Source organism: Schizophyllum commune (genome assembly GCF_000143185.2).
Source record: "Schizophyllum commune H4-8 unplaced genomic scaffold SCHCOscaffold_12, whole genome shotgun sequence".
Lineage (NCBI taxonomy): Eukaryota > Fungi > Basidiomycota > Agaricomycetes > Agaricales > Schizophyllaceae > Schizophyllum > Schizophyllum commune.
The window spans coordinates 820,882-839,468 of record NW_026089549.1 but is presented as its reverse complement, the minus strand read 5'-3'; the positions used below and the strand labels follow the sequence as shown (position 1 = coordinate 839,468).

The following is an 18,587-nucleotide window of genomic DNA, read 5'->3' as shown; positions in this document are numbered from 1 at the left end:
AAAAGACAATAAGGCGCAGTGGCCATTCTCAGGGCGGCGCGGAAAACATATAAGCATGCATCCTTCTCATGAGCATGTACCCTTCTGGCCTCTTTTGCCCTTCCCCTTGTTGTCGTGACGATCTCCCGTGTACTTCTCCTGCCCGTCAGCGCTTGATTTTCCCGATCTTGGTATCGTGCTGTTAGAAGGATTGTTTGAGCGACTCAGCCATGGTCAACACGAACCCCTTTCCGCCGACGCACGGCTTCATCGGGCCAAGAGATGCGGTCTGGCTACAACAGTGGACATCAGAACTCGCGGTTCTGTTCGTCTTCGTCGGTGTGTGGCTGCCCTTGCTGCTCCATCCATACTGTGCTCATGTTTCATAAAGGAATTCACTCGACCTTCTACATAATATCAACGCATCTTCTCATGTGCGTACCGATCCCTACATTCAGCACGCCCATCCACTCATCTCCCTTGATGCCGTATAGTAAGGAAGGCCTGCGTAATTCAGGCTCGCGCATGTTTCTCTTCGTCTGCACGACAGCCATGTTCTGCATTTCCATAGCCGGAGCCGCTTGCACTATCCAAGTATTGATAACCGGCTTGGGCGTCACATCAATACATCGGACGGCGCAAAGCCTAGCAAGGATACATCCGATACTTCTAGGCCTGAGGATCACGACCAATGTGCTGCTCAGAACGAACGTAAGGGTGGTCCAATATCCCCGCTACGCATATCCGTGATGACCTCCCATAGTTCCTCATCAGCGACACGGTCGTAGTATGGCGCACTTATGTCTTATTTCGGGAGAACAGAGTAGTCCGTCTGTGTCTCGTGGGCTGCCTGTGTGGGACTTACTGTGCGTGTGCTTTCCTCTAAAGTTGTAGCACATCTAAACCAACCATGCTGCTAGTCTCCGTAACGGCCAACACTGTCCTCACCGTCGTCAGTATCTTGAACCAAACCACGAAGGAAAACCTACCCCGCAGCCTACTGCTCACGGTGCCATTGCTAGTCACGAACCTGACAGCGACTGGATTGATGGGGTGGAAAGCTTGGTGAGTGGGCAGTGAGACCTGTACCCCTTCGCCATGCTGAGCTTCAACTTCTATATAGGACGCACCGCGAGTACGTATGCGATAGCTTCCTCCGCCGCAAGCACAAGAGCCGCGCCGAGCTAGCGCTGCTCCTGCTCGTCGAATCAGGCTTGGCTTATTGTGCTGTCTGGGTACGTGCGCGTATTCCGGGCATGCATTCTCGGATAGCACTGCATGCTAACGCTGCTCTCAGGTGGTCGTCTTAGTTTCCGGCCTCGGCGCTCTCCCCGGGGACCAGCGTTCAACCCTCCTCGGCGCCCTCTGCAGCATCTGTGGCGCGTACCCGACCTTCATCGTCATCATGGTCGGCCTTCAGCGCTCCTCCGTCGACAGCGTCCTCGCCGGCGACAGCGCACTCGTCCCCCTCACCCCCGGCCGGTGGAGCGGCACCTCGAAGGGCATGAGCGCGGGAATCAAGGCCAAGTTTTCGTCGAGGGAGAAGGTGAATGTGTATGGGGTCGATCGCGACGCCGAAGGCCACAATGCCAACGAACAATACACTGCATTCATGATGCCGATGTCGCCGACGAGGCAGTCGTGGCCGTTCGCAGTGCCGCCGACGGGGCCGTCACCGTCCAGGAGGCAGATGCCGAAGAGGGCGTCGTCGCCCCCTGGCGCGGCGGAGTTTGGCAGGTTAATCAGGGTGCCGGAGAGATCATCGTCGCTGGTTTCGTCGGGCGCTTCGATGGTATCCCCAGGCCCAGACTCTTCGATGATCGCCCCTTCGCCCGCCTCACCCATGCCTTATGCGGCGATGTCTCCAAGCTCGACGTTCTCTGCTCTCGATGCGATGAGCGAGGTGCCGCTCATGTCGTCGAGCCATGGTGGGCACTCGAGGCAGTCGAGCTATGGGGGACATTCACGATCATCGAGCGATGCGCCTCTACTGGGGTCGGGCAATGGCTTGCACTCGATGTCCTCGAGCGACGCGCCGCTGTTGGGCTCTTATAACGACAACCGAATATCCATGGAGGACACGAGCTTCATCGACATGGCGAGCTCTGAGGGCGGGCACACGTCGTCCAACATGGTCGAGCTCCCGACGCCCGCGCCCACCTCCGCAAGACCGGACTTCCCCGAGGCGAGCGCGCGCAAGAGGGACACCTACCGGCTTTCGTACCCAACAATGGCGTGGACGGATAATCACCGGGCGTCGCTAAAGGATACGCGGAAGGGCTTTGTGCGGCTGAGCACGGTGGACGAAGCTTGATTTGTGTCAATGAAGAGGTACGGGGAACCAACGACAAAGGGTGGAATATGGACATTCGGGCTGCTGTTGATCAGGGCCTTGTTTGTACTGGTACTCAGTGTAACGAGCTCATGACGACTGTGAACGAGTTTATGATTGGAATGTATTCAGTTTATGACCGCGTCTTGAACAAGGGAAGCCGGTGGTGACGCTCGTAAACACAGACATCGAATAGACATACACTGATAGCCAGCAAACACTCGAGTATAAGAGGAGTAGAGGCTAACTCTGGACCTGCACAAACGACTCCCTCATCCGAGGTTCAGTGACAGATCAAATCAGGTCAGTCTCGAGCGACGCGGTCACGGTTGAAGTTCGTGTCACGGCGCCACAGATCCTCGGCAACCGGGCCGTATACTGCACGTGTCTGGCATCGCGCGTGGGCGCGGTGTTATTGTGGGCGTGGTGATCTCGCGGCTTTGCATTGTACTCTTCAGACACTCAAAGAGGCCGCAGACGCAGGCCAACTTGCTCCCGACCACCATGAAGTACAAGAGCATGCTGCTCCCCAAGGACCCCCTGCTGGCTCTGCCCACGGAACTCGTCTGCCAGATCCTGGAGTACCTCGATGTCAGCGATCTGCTCACCTGCAGCCTGGTGCGTAGTCCCTAGCGATTGCCACAGCTTCCCCCGTGCTAATAGACGCCCTACGTTTCCCCACAGGTTACTAGACACATGCGCCGTGTGATCTTGCACTCTGCGCCCCTGCAGTACTCGATCGAGCTCGCGAAGTCCCGCATGGCGTCTACGCCCTCTGCGTCGGCGCTCTCTACAGCCTCCCGCCTCGACATGTTACGGACCCGCGAGCAGGCATGGCGCGGCCTCAGATGGTCTGCGCGTCACCGAATTACACTACCACCCACTGGCCCGATCTACGAGTTCATCGGAGGCATATACGGCAACGGGCAGGAGGACGACAACCGGGTGACCTCCACCGTCTCCTTCTTCGAGCTCCCGACGCAAGTGAAGGGGAGGACGATGCCTGCGCACCCGCGCGTCTGGACCCACCCGATGGGCACGTTGTCGATCGTAGATTTTACGTTGGACCCGACGCACGACTTGCTTGCCCTTGTTGCGTCGGCGAGTCCCCCGTGGGTAATATATCTCGATGGGGGGACGTGATAACTGACTTTCTCGCAGGTCAAATTACCTATACGAGATACACTTGCGCTCGCTCTCCACGAACGAGCCGCATCCGATGGCACAACAACCTATCCTAAGCTGCCTCAAGCGCCCCAATGGGAACCACATGGTCTTTGAGAGCGCTGGGGCAGTGCGTATACAAGTCTCTGGCGACCAGATCGCCCTCCTTTTGCGCCAGACCCCGAGCATGGGCTCCCACCTGAATATCTGGAACTGGAAGCGCGGCGCGGATCGACATGTGCGTGCTTTGCTAGACGCCGTATACATAGTGGCACTGTGGCGTTCACTTGCTGACCCTGCTACATAGATCTCCTTCTCCGTCACCGACGGCATCGAAGACTTCACCTTTCTCTCCGACAAGGCCTTCCTGCTTGTCCGCCCGAAGGGCTCCTTCGAGACCTACACCTTCGATCTCGACCTCCCCCACACTCCCCCACCGCCACTACAACCCGGCACGCATACATCCACCACCCCTTCCGGCGACCCCGAGCTCCGGGCTACGTACCTCTTTCCGCCCCTCAACATCCACCACACTTATTGGTACATCACGATGAGCAGCAATCCGTCCGCAGGCTATCGACCCGCCGCGGATGCGCCACACACTTCCAACTCATCCTCGGCTTCCGCCCATCCTCCGTGGAAGTCATCCTCGGCCACCAAGCCAGACGCGCCCCCTCAGCAAGCGCCTGCATTCGAACAAATACCGATCGACAGTCTTGCCTCGCCGTACATCATCCCGCCCTCCGACTCCTCTCCCTTTATCATCCCACCAGAGTCCAGCCCCTTCACTCGTTCCGCTTCGCCCTCACCTGCCGACGAGGCCGCCTCACGATCCTACTACCCGCGCCCGGACGACCGCATACACTCGTGTTGCGTGTATACGACGTCGATGTTCCCTGTCTTGGAGGTGCTCGCACCCAACCAAGCCGCCGCTCAGGCCATCGCTGCTGGGAATATCAACCTCCCCGCCGGCGCAGCGAACGCGAACGGCGGCGGACCCGCGAACGCAGGCGCTGCCGGGCAACCCAACGTCAACGGCCCAGCACCCGCCAACCCCAACCCAGCCCCCGAGCCACCTGGCGCCCACCGCCAGCACGTCCACTCCTTCGTCTTCTTCGTCAACCTTCGCTTCTTCCTGCGTGACCTGCAGGAGATGGACGCTGAGCGCGAGAGGGAGCTCGCGGAGGCGCGGGCGCGCGAGGAGTGGGAGAGGCAGGCAGCGGCAAGACGGCAAGCCGCGGAGGCGAAGGCGCGGGCGGAGTATGCACGGGGGGAGGAGGTGAAGCGGCTGAGGCGGGCGAGGGAGACGCGGAAGATGGAGGTGGACGCGAGCAGGAGGGAGACCGACGCGGGCAGAAGGCAGGGAGTGGAGGAAAAGAGGGTGAAGGTGGGGAAGACCCGTGGGAGGGCGGACAGGCTGCACGCGCTCAGGACGGCTAGGGTGGAGAGGCAGAGGGAGTGGCGTCGAATTCAACTGGAGTCGGCAGACGGACTTGCGAGTGTGGCGAGGGCTGATTCGCCGATGAGAGAGGATAGTCCTTCGTCAACGGTGGCGGAGGCGTCGACTTCAAGACCGTCCTCCTCGGCATCGGCTCATGCTTCGTTGTCTTCGACATCGGCGCAAGCTCCATCGTCATCAGTGTCGGCGATCTCTCCGCGTTCGAGGGCATTATTACGACCACCCACGCCTCCTTGGATGTCGACGGCGCAGTGGACGCCACCGCCAACACCAGTTCCCGCAGCTGCAGCGCCGTCAGCGGGCCCTTCTTCGGCCATCGACTCGCTCGCGATGTTGGCGGACGTCGCTATAGCCTCAACGGCGACAGACGTGTCGCCCTCCAATGCGGCAGATCCGCCATCGCCTTTCCTCACATCAACGGGCATACATCCAGCACCTGCTCACCCTATGCATTGGCCGGCTCACGACACTCCTCAACCTTTCGCTTGGCCCATACAGCCATCATTGCCGCCACCAACGTTGCCGACGATGCCCCAGGCGCTTTTCGCCACGATGCCGCAGACTTTGCTGCCGCAATCGCAGTCGTTCCATACTGCGCCAGCGACCCTGCACCCAGTACCACCGGTACTGCCACCCCTGGCTTCTCTGCCGTCAACGACGTTCGGTCAACCCACTGATTCAATCCATCTGCCGCCTCCGCAGGCCCATACGCACGTCCAGCCCGTTAGGCCGGTGATGCTGCCACCTGCCTTCGCCCCCGCGCCCGCCCACGGACTCCCGCCACCTCATCTGCTCACTTTACGCCCTTTGTCCGTCCCCGCTCGCAAGCGCAGACCCCGCGTCTACGCCTGGAGTTCCTGGGGCCCACCGAACACGCGCTGGTTCCGCGAATGCCTCAGCACGGATTGGCAGCACGCGATCTACGGGCTACGCGCGATCGACAGCGTACGCATTCAGCCCGTAACGAACGGTCCTGCGTTCCCCGACCCAGCGACGTTCGCCCTCGAGGATCATGCGACGCCGCCCTCGCTGAGGCGAAGAGGGATGGAGATCGTACCCCCGGATGTGGAGGATGATCTGGCGGTACTGCAGGGGCTGGATCAGCCGAGGAAGCTGAAGCATTTGCGTTTGCGCGACTTCAATCCGTATTTCGTGAACTATCCGGAGCTGGCGGAGGGAGATTGGGGGTTAGATGTGGTGGCGGGCGACAGCCAGTCGCGACCCCGTTGGCGTGCGGCGCGTGTGGTGAAGGACCCGTCGTATACGTCGTCGCGGGGCGTGTTTAGGGAGGATGTGAGGAGTGAGCTGCCGTATGTGGAGGTGATTAGCGAGGAGGCGTTCGATGTTACGGACGTTATGATGGACGACTGTAGGATATTGTTGTTGACGGTGAGTTCCCTCATCCTATCCTCCAGTCTCTGCTTGTTCCTTGCTGCCCTCCATCGAACACCATGACTTATACTCTTTTCTAGATTCAAGGCCAGCGTGGCGGACTGAATAAGCTTAAGGGGATCGACGTGTTGACGATGTAGGTAGATTGATGGATATATGGGTGGGTGGTCTAGTGTTACAATGTAAGGGAAAGCAAGGGGAGGATGTGAAGAAGGTCCGTGGTGCAATTGTATATCTCGCGCTGTAGCCTTCGTCAAGCGCTCGCAAATCTTCCACGACCTGCATGATCGGCGGCGACAGGCTGTGGGCACGACGGCGCGGCGGTGCATCTACCAGTCGCTCGACCCAGCCTGACGCTCGCCGAGGTATTCGCCTCGTACGGCCAGTCGGGACTCGCCTCCGACCTTGACCGGCTTGAGCTCGCGTCGTACGCCAACCTGGACGGCTTGTCAGGACTAAGTCATGCAGAATCAGGTGTGTAGACGTACAGCGACGGGGGAGGCGGTGACGGCGGGCAAGACGAAAGCGATCGCAAGGATCAAGCTGCCGCGGAAGAACTGCATGGCGTGCAGTATGATGGATGTCGTATAAGGTAGGCTTTGCAGGCAGACTTGTGAGCGATCAGGGAGTAGCTGAATATAGCCCGTGAGCTCGGGCGCCGACAGCAGAAAAGGTACAGAGCGCGACGTACCCAGTGGAGAAGAGAGCGGGTATGTGACGGGCAGAGTCAAGGAACTGAGGGCATCAGGCGCGCCTCTCACGTATATGTATACCTGCTGCGTCCCATGGAGGGTGCGGGGCGTCCCCATGCGCACTGCGCCAATTTGCAGTGGTCTCGCGCCAATGCGCAGCATTGAGGTGGTGCGCGTTGTGGGAGGCGCGCCTCCAGGTTCTCACGGCGGCTGGCAGCCAGATCTAGTCCTTTATCTACACCCTCACGATCAGAGCCTGACTGTCACTATGAGAACCCTCCGAACGCGAACGACGGTCTTGGCTCACTGACTAACGTCGAAGCTAGCGCACGTTTGGTATGAGGTACACTTGTGGGGTGCATGCCACGTGCGTTCTTGGTTCTCCGGGATTTTATGGCCAACACCTGCCCCATGTGGCTTTCGTGCGGCTTTGGCGCCAAAGGCTTCTGTGGCGTCAGAGGGATCCCGTTCGCATTATTCCCATGGAAGTACGCTGCAGCATATTGTTGTACATTGAGCTATTCTTCTTCCTCGTATGAATACCCTCGTTCTATCATCCAATCCATCGTATTACCGAGTCCTTCCTCCCACTGGCAGCCCCGCCGCCCTATTCCAGACCAATTATTATCATCAGGAAGAAGTGCTACATCAAGGGGCTTCTTCCTGCTCGACTGCCGGATCGTGACCCACTGGATACTGATGATGCGCGCCGCTGTCGCTTCATCGTTGTCGGATCCACGTTCGGCAGCTTTGCCAAATGGGCGAAGAGGGATAAGACTAGCGATGAGAGAAGTGAGAATTCAAATGAAAACAATGTCAGCCTATCTGAGTGATATTCGTCGCTCTCAACGCACCGTCGACGATCGAGACCAAGCCGTGAAGAATGCCACCAGTTTCTACGAAGATGCGATGTGCGTTCGCTGCAAAATACGTGGGCGAGAGAGACGGTGAATTGAAGAATAAGCGTACTGGCAAGGAGCTTCTGAATAACGAAGTCGAGTGTGCTCGACGAGGAGACGGAGTACACTGCGATGGGTCAGACATTTCATACAAGCGCTATCTGTATACTTACCAGGATATCGCTCTTCGCCGTCTTCTGCGCCATAGGGTTCCTATGACATGGGAGTTAGCAGCAACTCGAGGGTGTTCATCGAGGCTTACTCTCGCAAGCTTGATGAACTCGTGGATGGGCATTGATAGGGCTTGATTGGAGCCCGCGGGGACGATAATCTATTCGAACAGTAAGTCCCAAGAAGATAGGCGGTCGGAAATGCGAACCTTGCCGATGTCGGTCACGCTAATCGCGCTGTGCAGCGCTTTCCTCTCCAGGTCGTCAATGACAGCGACGCTCGACACGCCTTCCTCGCTCATGAGCTTCATCGCGTCGAGGACGACATCCGTCGTCTTGCAGTGGATTATGGCGTCGAACATGTGCAACGAGGTGAGAGGCAGCCCCCTGAGTGGGCATGCCATGAAGGGCTCAAGCGCTCGTGTTTTCGAGGCAAAGTCCTGTAACCAAGAGAGCAGGCGACCATCGGAGACCATGCCTGCGAAATCGGACCAATCTTCGGATCTGACGAATACTGGGAAAATGAGAATCAAGTCTGGATAACATCACGGAGCAATCCACCTACTCACCGCGGTGCGCGCCACGAGAAAATACCTGGAGGAGGTCCACGATATTTGCGTCATAAGCAACCACTTCGAGTGGGTTCTTCTCGGATATATCTGAGAGAGTCGGCCATGCTCGAAGACGGAGGTTCAGCAGACTCACTGCTGACCAGCCTCACAGGCACGGAGCCTGCACGCGCGGCGTTCACGACCTTCTCCACACGGGGAGATGCATGCAGCTCCTCCTGGGTATACGTATGGTTTGTCGCAGCAATTGTCAGGAATGCGTTGACGTCGGAGAACTGGTGAGGACGTGAGCGTGCCTGTCCAAACCCTGAGCGCTCTCCACGTACGTCGAAGAGACCGGAGAACGGATCTGACGGGTCGGACGATTCGACCACAAGACAGGGAAGGTTAGAGGAAAGTAGTCTCTGCACTAAATTCAGCCAGAGTCCAGCAAGTAGCTATAGTTGGGTGGTCACCAACATCGCAAGCTTCCTCGACCGAAGCGTTAGCGTCTATCTTGGCTATTGCCGCCTCCATTAGGTCTGACAGCATCAGTGATCGACTCAAGGTCAGAGTTCCGGGATATAAGACCGACCTCTTGCTAGAACTGTCTCCCATTGCTTCAACCACTCGTCCGAATGGAATTGTTGAAGAGAATCCGGAGATTGGGAGGCCGGAGGCGGGCTCGTGTATGGCGGTGGGCTCGTATATGACTGCGACAAACGACGTTCGGAGCTCATGCTCGCTTCCTCGTAGGCGTAGTGACCTTGCTTAAAGTGCGATAAACTTGAGTAGATGATGGTAGGAGACGGAGCTGAGGTTGGTGGATCCGAGGAGCTCCATCGGGCCGAGGCTCAACCCGTGATGCATGTTGATATTGGTGTGACAGCGTCTTTGTCACGGTTCCTTTTGTTCTCGGGGCGCATTGATAGCTGACCAGTGTGGAGTTTCAATGCGACAGGGTACCACACGTTTGTTAACGAAGATCACAAGTTGATTGGTATAGACGAATAGCAAATTCAAGTCCCATTAGAGGCTACTAATCAAGAACGACAGACACTGTTCGTTGGATACGATATATCCCTTAGCTGCACTGCCATGCCGATTCATCCTCGTACGAGCCAGGACCAACGTACTTGTTCGTCAGCGGCCACTTGCAATGCGAGCGCCAGTAAGTGACGTTGGCATTCGCACCACGCACAACCTCCGGCGCCACACCCTCCTCGACCCATCGCACCATCGACATGAGCACATTATCGTCCGCACTCGTCCCAGCCCCGCCATCCATGTTCCCAATCCTATACGCGCCGTCGCCCCCACTGCAGTGCGACATCCCACTGATCGGGAAGAAGCGGTAGAAGTCGTCGAGCTCGGACGAGTCCTTGCCCATCGTTTGCTGCACAAGGGAATAATAGCGCTTGGAGTTGTCGGACGAGATCAAGCCGTCCATGAGACCGTGGTAGTGGAGGACCTTTCCGCCAGCGGCCTCGAAGGCTGAGATGTCGCCGTTGAAGGTCTCTATGCCGGCGGGGTTCTGCGCGAGGGCGACTGCGTAGTCGTTGAGGGTGAGGGTCGCGGGGTCCCAGGTCGAGTCGTTGTAGATGACATAGCGATACCAGTCCTGCGAGAGAGGGCGTCAGCTCGAGTCGGCAGTCAAGAGAGGGATGGGATATACCTGAGTGATGTCGAATGGCTGCCCGTTGAACTGCTGCTGCCCTGCCATCACCTCCGCGCCCGGCTGCAAGCGCGGGTAAACGAGCGTGCCGTTCCCGTCGTAGATAGCGCTCAGGACCGTGCGCACGGTCTCCGCCTGCGTCTCGGTCAAGCAGTCGGTCGTGTTGCCATCCGCACAGATGAGTGGCGTCACGTCGAAGTCGCAGAGGTCCGGGTTCTCCAGAACGCCATCGGTCGCCCCGTCGAGCGCGTCGCACTGATCAAGGACAGCCTGGTGGATATTGTTCGCCCAAAAGTCGACCGGCACGAAGGTCGGGTCGTCCGAAGTGCCCGTAACCGTGTAGAACGATCCGCTCCAGTACAGCAAGGCATTGAACGCCATCGCCGGTGCGCCCGCCACCACACCATCGAAGTCCTCTGGGAAATCCTGCACCATCTTCCAGCCCTGTCGTCCGCCGGTTGAGCAGCCAAGGTAGTACGACTTGTTATGCGGCGCGCCGTAGAAGGTCTCGACGAGCTGCTTGCCGACGATGACGCCGGTGTGTAGGGAGCGCCAGGCGAAGTCGGTGATGACGTCCGGGTTGTTGAGGAAGGGCTCGCCGGTCATGCCGTCGTGGCCGTTGTTGGCGCCGACGGCGGCGAAACCGAGGGAGGCGGCGTAGTCGAGGTCGCTGTACTGGATGCCTGAATGTATGTTAGTCACCAGTTGCGCGTTGGAGAGTAGGTTAGTACGTACATCCTCCAATTCCGCCATTACCCGTGCTCAGGAATCGACCGGTGTAGTTCTGCGGGAACCACGCCTCGAGGCGGATACCGCTGCGGTCCGAAGTCGAGACATTCATCGTGGCGCGGCAGAGGTTGCTGCTAACGACCTGGTACGAGGCCGACATGCACGACTCGGGCACGTACACGCTGATGTTCGTGCCAGCGGCGACGAACTCCGTCGACTGCACGGTGACGTTCTCAAGAGTGATCGCCTCGACGAAGGAAGAGCAATTGGACGAGAAATCGCTTTGGGCGTATACAAAGGTCGAGAGAGCGAGCGCGCCGACTAGCGCACCGAGGAGAGGGCGCATTGCAGGAGCCATGCTGGGCTATTGTGGTTGTCGATGAAGACCACGGCACTCAGCTTTTATACTGCGCAAGGCGCGCGGTATAGCTTCGGATGCATCGAAAACTCTAACGCTCGAGAGTACGCGCCGCCACCCAAAGGACTGGAAATGCGACCCAGCGGGCCACACGGATGTTCATAGCCGTCACCAGCAGCTCGAGAGTCGAGGAAAGCTATGCGCAGAAGACGACGGAGAAGCGAGAGCATGCGGACGAGGACTGCGATCCATAGCCAAAAGGCCGCGAATGTATAGCCGAAATACAGAGAGTGTATAGCGATTACGGAGAGTGTATACCAAGATTACGGCGGGTGTATAGCCAAAATGCAGGATCTGCCTGCGCAGCGACTACGCAGCGAGAAGGGGGTGATGGGAGAGAGCGAGAGGTCGGAATCTGATAAGATTAGGAACGTCGCCTCGACCATGTGCGTCGGATCTGTCGGCTCGTGCCGATACTACGGGCGAGATCCTGGCGTTGGGCGTACGCGAACAGTTCGTCGAACGAGTTCACGAGAGTCACACCGGAGGTCCTGGAAGCACGACGATGGCATTTGTGATGCATTGATGTCCCATACAGACGCGAGAAAAGGGACCGCCAGACAGGTACAATGGCCCAAAAGTTTACACAGGACAATGCGTGGTCACGGCGTCCTGAAGGTGGGAGCGGGATACTCTGCCGATACGACGTTGTAAGCGCAAAACTTCGCTGGGAAGGAGAAAAGCACATACCGCCACGAGCGCAAACAACACAGTTCTATTCCCATTGGTCTGGAAAAAAGGTAAGTGATACAGAAAGTAGTGCAACGCACCGTCCATCGCCAACACAGAGTAGGAAGAGAAAGCGATAGTCACGACGAGGAAGGACGTGCAGTGGAGCGTGCGTGACACGAAAAAAAAGCATGGTGTCGGTGAAGGATTTAAGGGAATGACGCGGGTTATAGAAGATGGGGGAGGTTGGGAAACGACGGTAGGGGCATGTAAAAGATGGCGGGGATGTATAGGAAGCTGGGTGAATGATGACAAGGATTGCGCACTAGCCCTGGCGATCGATCCTTCCCTCGTCTGGCTCCTCAAGTGAGTGCGAGATAGTGGGGCCTAATAGCCAGTCTAGTGCGTACTCCGAAAGCTAATGCCTGCCGACGAACCACAGGTACATGATGTGCATGATCCCACTGTGGCCGCCGACAATCTAGTCCCGTAGGATGGCCGTCGCATGTTAGGAGCAGGTAGGTGGTGGGGTGTAGGAAGTGGACAATGAAGGAGTAGTAGAAGAAAGGAAAAGCCAGGGACTGACGATCGATCCATCCCTCGCCTGGGCCCCTCGGACGAAGCGAGTGCCAGGGGTGGGGCCTAATAGTCAGTTATCCGGCTTGCGCGCCCCATAAGCTAATGCCCGCCGACAAGTCACAGTTACATGGCTAGCATGATCCTTCTGTGTTCGTCGACGAACTAGTCCCAAAGGATGGCTTTCGCATGTATGGAGCGCTGAGGGGGAGAGGGTAGTGACAAAGGCATAAAGGGCAAAGAAGAACTGGATGAGTTTGTGCGACCGAATGCCCACCTTATATCCTTTTGCGTGCGGCCTCAGAACTTACATGTGATTATGATGCTTGATGTCTGAAAAGCAGAGTCTTACTGCTGGAAGTTTGAGATCCTGGCTGAGACCTTCGTGCGTGAGCGCGGGCTGAGCTCGTGAATCTGTGCGCTGGATCGTATGTTAAGATAACTGACCTTACGCCAGTCCTTATGCAAACTGATAGCAAGAGCGTAGACCACGTTCTATGACGCGTTGAGCAACCAATGGACGTCCGAGACAAGTGTAGCTCTGTGTAGCTTGGTCTGTTTGGTCCCGCTTGTACTCGGCATAAGCCGGAAACTATTCCAATTTCCGTTTATGGCCGACACGTGGGCCGACCAACCCTTACTTCAACTCTGATCTCTTCATTTTGAACGCCAGACCGAGTTTGCTCTGAATATCCATCCGCGGTATGACTATGGATGCCAGCGCGTCATATACTGGTGAATCCGCAAGTGTGAGCATCAACGACAGTGCTGAATGAGCCGTGCAATGAACCGGCCTGGAGACGGACCGGGCCGTATCGACCTGCCAGAGCTTGAGCTTAACGACGACAAGGCAAATTCCAAAGCTGCTCCTGAGGAGATGTGCACTCCTTGTCCGCTACGTACTCTGCTACTCTGCACTCAGGATCGCCAACGTCGTCGCTGAGTGTTTGTGAGGCCCGACCATCCTTCGATCTCATAATCATCGTCGACGTACGTCTGTTGTTTCGTCCTCGCTATTACTGGACTGACGGGTTCGAGGTGTACCGTAGTCGACACACACGCCGTTACCATACGCTCTCAACATGGGCCTGCTACGGAGCGCGACCGCCCACGACACCACAACATGCTACGCCCTCGCTGCCCTCGCCACCTATCCCATCCAGATCGACATCGTTCCGCAACTTGTTGAGATCTATAAGGAACTGGAGCCGATCACTCTCACTGGCTCGCGCAACGTTTTCGACATGGCGCAGAAGAGAGGTGGCTACCTCATCAGCGTGCTCGCGGCCGAGTTGATATATCTGGACGCGGGGGAGCTCTGCGCAAATGGCACAGCTGCCAAGCTTCTGGACGTGCGTTCATGGATTCTGCCAAGTCAGCCTTGACCTCATTGCACATCGACAGGTCACTTCCGACGTCCTGACCGGTGATACCTTCCTCAACGCGCTCTGCAAGAGGGCGAACCTTTGGCACGGCCCTACAGTCGGTACGGCCGCCGCAGACTTGCTCCGTGCGATCGTCGGCTGTCTCGACACCCTGGGAACACAGAAAGCTCGTAACTTCGTCTTCGCCCTGCTCCAACCTTTCGTCAGTCCGGCTGTCCTAGGATTCCTGCAGAGGTACGTGCCAGATCCCGCGTTTTGTGTAGTCAGGATGTTGATGTATGCGTGCAGTCTCGAGGACCATGGCAATACCGCTCGTCCTTTGCAGTCTTCCTTCACATTCTCGGTCCAACGCGAGCGTATACCGGAAGAGATGTCGGCAACGAAAACCTACGGCGTCTTCTCTCTGGGAAACCAATCGACATGTCACCGGTAGCCTCGTCGGCGGACAGCTCGATAGGGTTGAAAAGAAACCGCGACAATCATGGGCAAGATCCTGAAGCGACCGACGCGCCCTCTGGCACTGACGCGGATGCTCGCGAGGAGGCTCCGGGAAGTAGCGACAGCGGTACCGCGGCAGGCGATGTGATCGAAGGGTCTCCGCCTCAGAAAAAGCAGAAGGTTCACGGTAGCGTCTCCTCCATCCCGATACCCTCTATTACCGTCGCAGACCCGCTCGTCGGCACCACGAAGGTGCCGCGCACGAAGAATCGTGGGTCGGAAGGCAGTACGTCTATCATCAGTCATGCTATCTCTTTACTTATATCTTACAGAATCCAAGCAGCAAGCCGTGCAGGGCACGCTCTCCGACATCAGCAAGGCCTGCTCCCTGCGTCACGTCTCGTCCAAGTTCTTGTCATCTGACCACGGTCCGTTGACTTTCGGCGACAAAGTCGATGCGCTCGTTGGTGGAATCACGTTCCGGTATGTTCTCTTCGCGGTCTTGGACGACGCTGCGCCATCCGGCTCGCTCAATGCGCATCAAGCTACGGTACGTCTTGCTTATATTTTCTCGCGATGTAACGCCTCTCATATTGAGCCAGTGGGCCCACCGTACGCTGTTCTCCGCGCAGCTCACCAAGCGCGTCGCGTCAGCACTCGGTTTCCCGGAGGCACCGAAGGAGCACGATCCGTTCATGTGCGCTCTAGGCCGCGCGACCTACAATCGGTCCATCCAGGAGATTCGTGATACCATTTTTGAGATCTACGAGCCTATCGTTCGCTCGGTGATCAAGGCCGTTGCACCGCTCCAGAGCACCTCGGATGATACGCGCTCGCTTGGTAAGTCTTCCCTTTTCGTCCTACATTCTCGACCGCATGACTATGCGTGCTTTAACGACCTCATCTCCTCTCAATCGCTAACTTTGGCGCAGATTCGCGCCGACAGCACCTTCGTGACCTCCTCGAGCTTAGCTCGCAAGGGTATGAATACCACTCCTGCCTGTCTCCATTCGAGACAGTCCTGACCACCGCCGACCACATCGTCGCTGCGATGCTCACCGAGGACCTCCTTACGGATCTGGGTATCATCCGGCCAGTCGTTTCATCTACGTAGGAGCTTCTGCATGTGCTAGAGGAGGAGTCTCTCGCCGTGATCGCTTGCCGCATTCGTGTAGGAGTCCTTTCGAAGTCTTTCACTCGTTTTTTCTTTCTATCCTTTTTCTGTATCTGTTCTCGTTCGGTGACCTTGCACAGCCTACCTATTCTTGTACCATGCACTACCCTCGGATTACACCACACTGCACCACTATGTACCCCATGGCGTCCGGTCTTCCGCGCTTACACACTATGTATCGCTAGGATTCCCGTCTTTTGTAGCAATCTGCTGCTTTGCTCAACCGCACTTCATGTTCGCCTAATGTCCGCAAACTCACAGTTCAGAAGCCCTCCAATCAAGAGCCTCGTCTGAGCGATGAAGGGTGCGAAGCGGGGCTGCACCCAAGCGTGCGGGCGCTTCTGAGCGTGAGAGGTCGATGCCGCAGCATCCGCATTAGGAAGGCTTTGTTTGCCACAGGAGACGACCGTTGTGAACGATGGATGTAGGCTGGCATTGTATAGTAGTAAGGATACAGGTGATGACAGAGGCGTTTACAAGCTACAGAGATCGCTAAGAGAGCACAATGTCTGTGAAAGAGGTAGAGTAGGGTTTACAAGTCGCAAAGGGAACAGGCAACATAACGGACAGGTAGAGTTACGAAGCCAAGGACAAAAGTCGTGGAGCAAAGGCCGATCACCGGTACGACGCCATGCGCGCGCGAGGACATGCCAATAGAAGGATAGATAGATCGAGTCGCCGAGATGTTCATGGGCTCGCTCGAGACGTAGCGAAGAATAGGATGCAAGGCCAAAGGGCAAAGAATCATCGAAAAAGTTGGAGGGTGCGTATGCGGCGACGTTCGCCCGAATCGAGAGGCAGAAACGAGCCGATCACTAACGCCACTGCTTCAGCTTGCTGGGCAAGTTCATGTTCTTGCTCTTCGGAGGCTTATTGGGAGGCTGGGCGTAAGGTCAGGATCGGCGCAATAAATGGTGCAGAATATGAACAAAAGGAGAGCACGCAAGGGACACGAAGGACTCACATTAGGCGCTGACGAAGAGCCAGCGGCCGGTGGAGTGTCTTCCTTGCCTTCGAACAAGGACCTCTTCAACGCGTTGAGCTTTGCCTTTGCCCCGGACGTGTTGGACTTCATCCCGGGCGCGTCGGGTACGCGCTTGCTGCCAGCACCATGCTTGGCGTCAAGACTCCCGACTGCACGCTTCGCAGTGGGGATACCTGATATCCGCGTGATGACGGGCGCGCCGGGTATCTGCTTCGGGTTGGGGGCGCCGGCCGGGAGCTGCGAACTGGACGCGCCGGCCGTGGGCTTCTGGTCAAGCACGCCAGACGTCTGCTTCGCCTTCTTGTGCGGCTCAGAGGACTCTGGGTACTGCACAGCCTTGCGCTTGTGGCGGACTGTAGAAACCAGGTGAGCTTCATGTACTCGGACGCAGCCACGACGGGGAATGCTGCTACTTCAAGAGCAACACATAACGATCGGGGTGGCAGACTAAGTGGACTCACATTCGGGCTTCGGTGCACCGGGTGCGGGGACTGTCGGAACAAGCGGCGGAGGGGCGGGAGGAGTAGATGCCGAGGTAGCCGTAGAAGAAGCGGGCGAAGGAGAGGCAGTTGCAGAAACCGAGGCAGTCGCGTAGGGAGCAGGAGAGTTGCCTGTCGGAGGAGGCACCGGCACAGGGGCAGACATGGTCGAAGCGTTGGGCACTGCATTGACAAGTTGTACCGAAGGAGCAGACGAAGCGGGAAGATCAGACGAGAACATCGAAACGGCATGCTGAACGGGCGCGAGGAGTAAGGGGCCACCCTCAGGATCAACCTGCATGTTCAACCCATCGCTACAGCGGCGGCGGTCAGTACACGTTCTCTACGCAGAAATGTACGCACTGCATGTAGAGGATACAGCCAACCTTCTCCAAGAGTGGCCTGAGGCTGGATGTGACCCAAGCGTCGATGACTTGCCCGCCATTGCTGTTGCGTGAGAAGGCGGCGAGGAGGGTGTATAGCGAGAGCGCCGTGTTCTTGGATGTGAGCGAGTAAGGGTGCGGAGAGTGGGTAGAGGCCTCTTTGAGCATCGTCGCCTCGGAAGAGAACTCGGTGACGAGGATCTGGGGGTCGCCAATGAGCAAGGGCAGTCCAGCGCGCGAGACATACAGCAACGCACCCGATGGCTGCTGGGCGTGAGCGACCGAAGGATCGGCAGCGTCTCCGCGACTCTCTTCAGCGACGCTTCCAGGGCGTGACGACCCAGTTGATCTACATCCTGGCTTCTCCCGGCGCGTAGGTTGTTAATGTGCCTTCCCGCCAGTGCGAGTTCGGTGTCGGATGCGTGTTCGTGTAGAGATCTGTACTTGCGCAAAGGACCGCGCCCCATATAGACCTTTGCGATCGCCTTTCGGAGGGCCACCGCTAGAGTACGGGGGTTGTCAGGATCTCGCATGAAGTCTCGGAGGCCGTCGTCGGAGGGGGAAAGATCGGACATGCTGAGTATGCTGGCTGGAGAAGGCGGTCAGTGTCGTTCGTCAGATATGGAATATCAATTACCTGGTGTATCGCTGGGGAGGATGGTAGTCAGGAAGGCGCACTTGACACAATATTGCATGGTAGATGCTCCCGCTGCCTCAGTCGATGGTTCCGCGCGCTGCATACACATCCGTTCTTGCGCCCGCGGGACGGCAACCTTGACCGAATCCAGCCCGCCATCCATGAGATAGCACTCGCGGCATAGCTATGAAAATCTCGTTCATTGGATGCGAAGAGGGGGGTAAGAGCGACAGGCTGAAGAGCGCCGACGAGTACTGTTCCGTCACACGTGCGCCCGGATCAATTTCGATGATCGCGGTCAGCTGACCGCAATGCGCTCAATCGACCGAGCCTGCCGAGGCTCACTGAGCCATGCAAGGCGCTGAGCGCTGAGCAGCTGATCGCCATGTATGTAAGGTGTATTT

The 18,587-nt window shown here is 57.5% G+C and overlaps 9 protein-coding genes across 9 annotated transcripts; 4 read left to right on the top strand and 5 right to left on the bottom strand.

Moving 5' to 3' along the window:
* Window positions 1-209: 209 nt before the first annotated feature.
* SCHCODRAFT_02602770 (uncharacterized protein) lies at window positions 210-2,293 on the top strand (the record flags this gene model as incomplete). The annotated part of the gene is made up of 7 exons (XM_003027773.1): window positions 210-318; window positions 371-413; window positions 551-690; window positions 743-845; window positions 874-1,044; window positions 1,103-1,214; window positions 1,277-2,293. 7 exons carry the CDS (start codon window positions 210-212, stop codon window positions 2,291-2,293), a joined length of 1,695 nt encoding a protein of 564 aa, XP_003027819.1.
* A 480-nt stretch (window positions 2,294-2,773) lies between these two features.
* Window positions 2,774-6,606, top strand: SCHCODRAFT_02640790 (uncharacterized protein). Its single transcript, XM_003027772.3, has 5 exons — window positions 2,774-2,929; window positions 2,996-3,423; window positions 3,473-3,713; window positions 3,783-6,323; window positions 6,407-6,606. Exons 1-5 carry the CDS (start codon window positions 2,816-2,818, stop codon window positions 6,464-6,466), a joined length of 3,384 nt encoding a protein of 1,127 aa, XP_003027818.1. The 5' UTR covers window positions 2,774-2,815; the 3' UTR covers window positions 6,467-6,606.
* Window positions 6,607-6,655: 49 nt separating this feature from the next.
* SCHCODRAFT_02515809 (uncharacterized protein) lies at window positions 6,656-6,889 on the bottom strand (the record flags this gene model as incomplete). The annotated part of the gene is made up of 2 exons (XM_050343334.1): window positions 6,656-6,763; window positions 6,815-6,889. The coding sequence occupies 2 exons, from the start codon at window positions 6,887-6,889 to the stop codon at window positions 6,656-6,658; spliced, it is 183 nt and encodes a 60-aa protein (XP_050197955.1).
* A 553-nt stretch (window positions 6,890-7,442) lies between these two features.
* SCHCODRAFT_02640787 (uncharacterized protein) lies at window positions 7,443-9,387 on the bottom strand. Its single transcript, XM_050346171.1, has 11 exons — window positions 9,231-9,387; window positions 9,116-9,177; window positions 8,983-9,060; window positions 8,793-8,931; window positions 8,657-8,746; window positions 8,297-8,601; window positions 8,180-8,248; window positions 8,091-8,130; window positions 7,988-8,044; window positions 7,873-7,938; window positions 7,443-7,795 (listed from the first exon to the last, which is right to left on the bottom strand). Exons 1-11 carry the CDS (start codon window positions 9,373-9,375, stop codon window positions 7,662-7,664), a joined length of 1,185 nt encoding a protein of 394 aa, XP_050197954.1. The 5' UTR covers window positions 9,376-9,387; the 3' UTR covers window positions 7,443-7,661.
* Window positions 9,388-9,719: 332 nt separating this feature from the next.
* On the bottom strand, window positions 9,720-11,385 carry SCHCODRAFT_01161491 (tannase and feruloyl esterase; the record flags this gene model as incomplete). The annotated part of the gene is made up of 3 exons (XM_003027503.1): window positions 9,720-10,256; window positions 10,311-10,993; window positions 11,046-11,385. 3 exons carry the CDS (start codon window positions 11,383-11,385, stop codon window positions 9,720-9,722), a joined length of 1,560 nt encoding a protein of 519 aa, XP_003027549.1.
* Window positions 11,386-13,784: 2,399 nt separating this feature from the next.
* Window positions 13,785-14,520, top strand: SCHCODRAFT_02516673 (uncharacterized protein; the record flags this gene model as incomplete). The annotated part of the gene is made up of 3 exons (XM_003027771.2): window positions 13,785-14,054; window positions 14,107-14,321; window positions 14,376-14,520. 3 exons carry the CDS (start codon window positions 13,785-13,787, stop codon window positions 14,518-14,520), a joined length of 630 nt encoding a protein of 209 aa, XP_003027817.1.
* SCHCODRAFT_02640780 (uncharacterized protein) lies at window positions 14,129-15,938 on the top strand. The gene is made up of 5 exons (XM_050346170.1): window positions 14,129-14,321; window positions 14,376-14,811; window positions 14,858-15,075; window positions 15,128-15,365; window positions 15,458-15,938. The coding sequence occupies exons 2-5, from the start codon at window positions 14,508-14,510 to the stop codon at window positions 15,637-15,639; spliced, it is 942 nt and encodes a 313-aa protein (XP_050197953.1). The 5' UTR covers window positions 14,129-14,321; window positions 14,376-14,507; the 3' UTR covers window positions 15,640-15,938.
* A 576-nt stretch (window positions 15,939-16,514) lies between these two features.
* Window positions 16,515-17,329, bottom strand: SCHCODRAFT_02516745 (uncharacterized protein; the record flags this gene model as incomplete). Its single annotated transcript, XM_050343362.1, has 3 exons — window positions 16,515-16,580; window positions 16,664-17,037; window positions 17,146-17,329. 3 exons carry the CDS (start codon window positions 17,327-17,329, stop codon window positions 16,515-16,517), a joined length of 624 nt encoding a protein of 207 aa, XP_050197952.1.
* A 92-nt stretch (window positions 17,330-17,421) lies between these two features.
* On the bottom strand, window positions 17,422-18,402 carry SCHCODRAFT_02554518 (uncharacterized protein). Its single transcript, XM_050343702.1, has 3 exons — window positions 18,184-18,402; window positions 17,804-18,135; window positions 17,422-17,747 (listed from the first exon to the last, which is right to left on the bottom strand). The coding sequence occupies exons 1-3, from the start codon at window positions 18,344-18,346 to the stop codon at window positions 17,493-17,495; spliced, it is 750 nt and encodes a 249-aa protein (XP_050197951.1). The 5' UTR covers window positions 18,347-18,402; the 3' UTR covers window positions 17,422-17,492.
* Between the last annotated feature and the right edge of the window lie 185 nt (window positions 18,403-18,587).

What these genes read in the sequence shown, in the direction of transcription:
- SCHCODRAFT_02640790 (XM_003027772.3), top strand. Translation starts at nt 2,816, where the DNA reads ATGAAGTACAAGAGCATGCTGCTCCCCAAGGACCCCCTGCTGGCTCTG. An exon ending in GTTGCGTCGGCGAGTCCCCC is followed by an intron (nt 3,424 to 3,472) that starts GTGGGTAATATA and finishes ACTTTCTCGCAG; the next exon opens with GTCAAATTACCTATACGAGA. An exon ending in AGCGCGGCGCGGATCGACAT is followed by an intron (nt 3,714 to 3,782) that starts GTGCGTGCTTTG and finishes CCTGCTACATAG; the next exon opens with ATCTCCTTCTCCGTCACCGA.
- SCHCODRAFT_02554518 (XM_050343702.1), bottom strand. Translation starts at nt 18,346, where the DNA reads ATGGATGGCGGGCTGGATTCGGTCAAGGTTGCCGTCCCGCGGGCGCAA. An exon ending in CCTCCCCAGCGATACACCAG is followed by an intron (nt 18,136 to 18,183) that starts GTAATTGATATT and finishes CGCCTTCTCCAG; the next exon opens with CCAGCATACTCAGCATGTCC. An exon ending in TCACGCCCAGCAGCCATCGG is followed by an intron (nt 17,748 to 17,803) that starts GTGCGTTGCTGT and finishes GGCGACCCCCAG; the next exon opens with ATCCTCGTCACCGAGTTCTC.
- SCHCODRAFT_02640787 (XM_050346171.1), bottom strand. Translation starts at nt 9,375, where the DNA reads ATGAGCTCCGAACGTCGTTTGTCGCAGTCATATACGAGCCCACCGCCA. An exon ending in GGAGACAGTTCTAGCAAGAG is followed by an intron (nt 9,178 to 9,230) that starts GTCGGTCTTATA and finishes TGATGCTGTCAG; the next exon opens with ACCTAATGGAGGCGGCAATA. An exon ending in GCGTGACCGACATCGGCAAG is followed by an intron (nt 8,249 to 8,296) that starts GTTCGCATTTCC and finishes CTGTTCGAATAG; the next exon opens with ATTATCGTCCCCGCGGGCTC.
- SCHCODRAFT_02640780 (XM_050346170.1), top strand. Translation starts at nt 14,508, where the DNA reads ATGTCACCGGTAGCCTCGTCGGCGGACAGCTCGATAGGGTTGAAAAGA. An exon ending in TCAATGCGCATCAAGCTACG is followed by an intron (nt 15,076 to 15,127) that starts GTACGTCTTGCT and finishes ATATTGAGCCAG; the next exon opens with TGGGCCCACCGTACGCTGTT. An exon ending in GGATGATACGCGCTCGCTTG is followed by an intron (nt 15,366 to 15,457) that starts GTAAGTCTTCCC and finishes ACTTTGGCGCAG; the next exon opens with ATTCGCGCCGACAGCACCTT.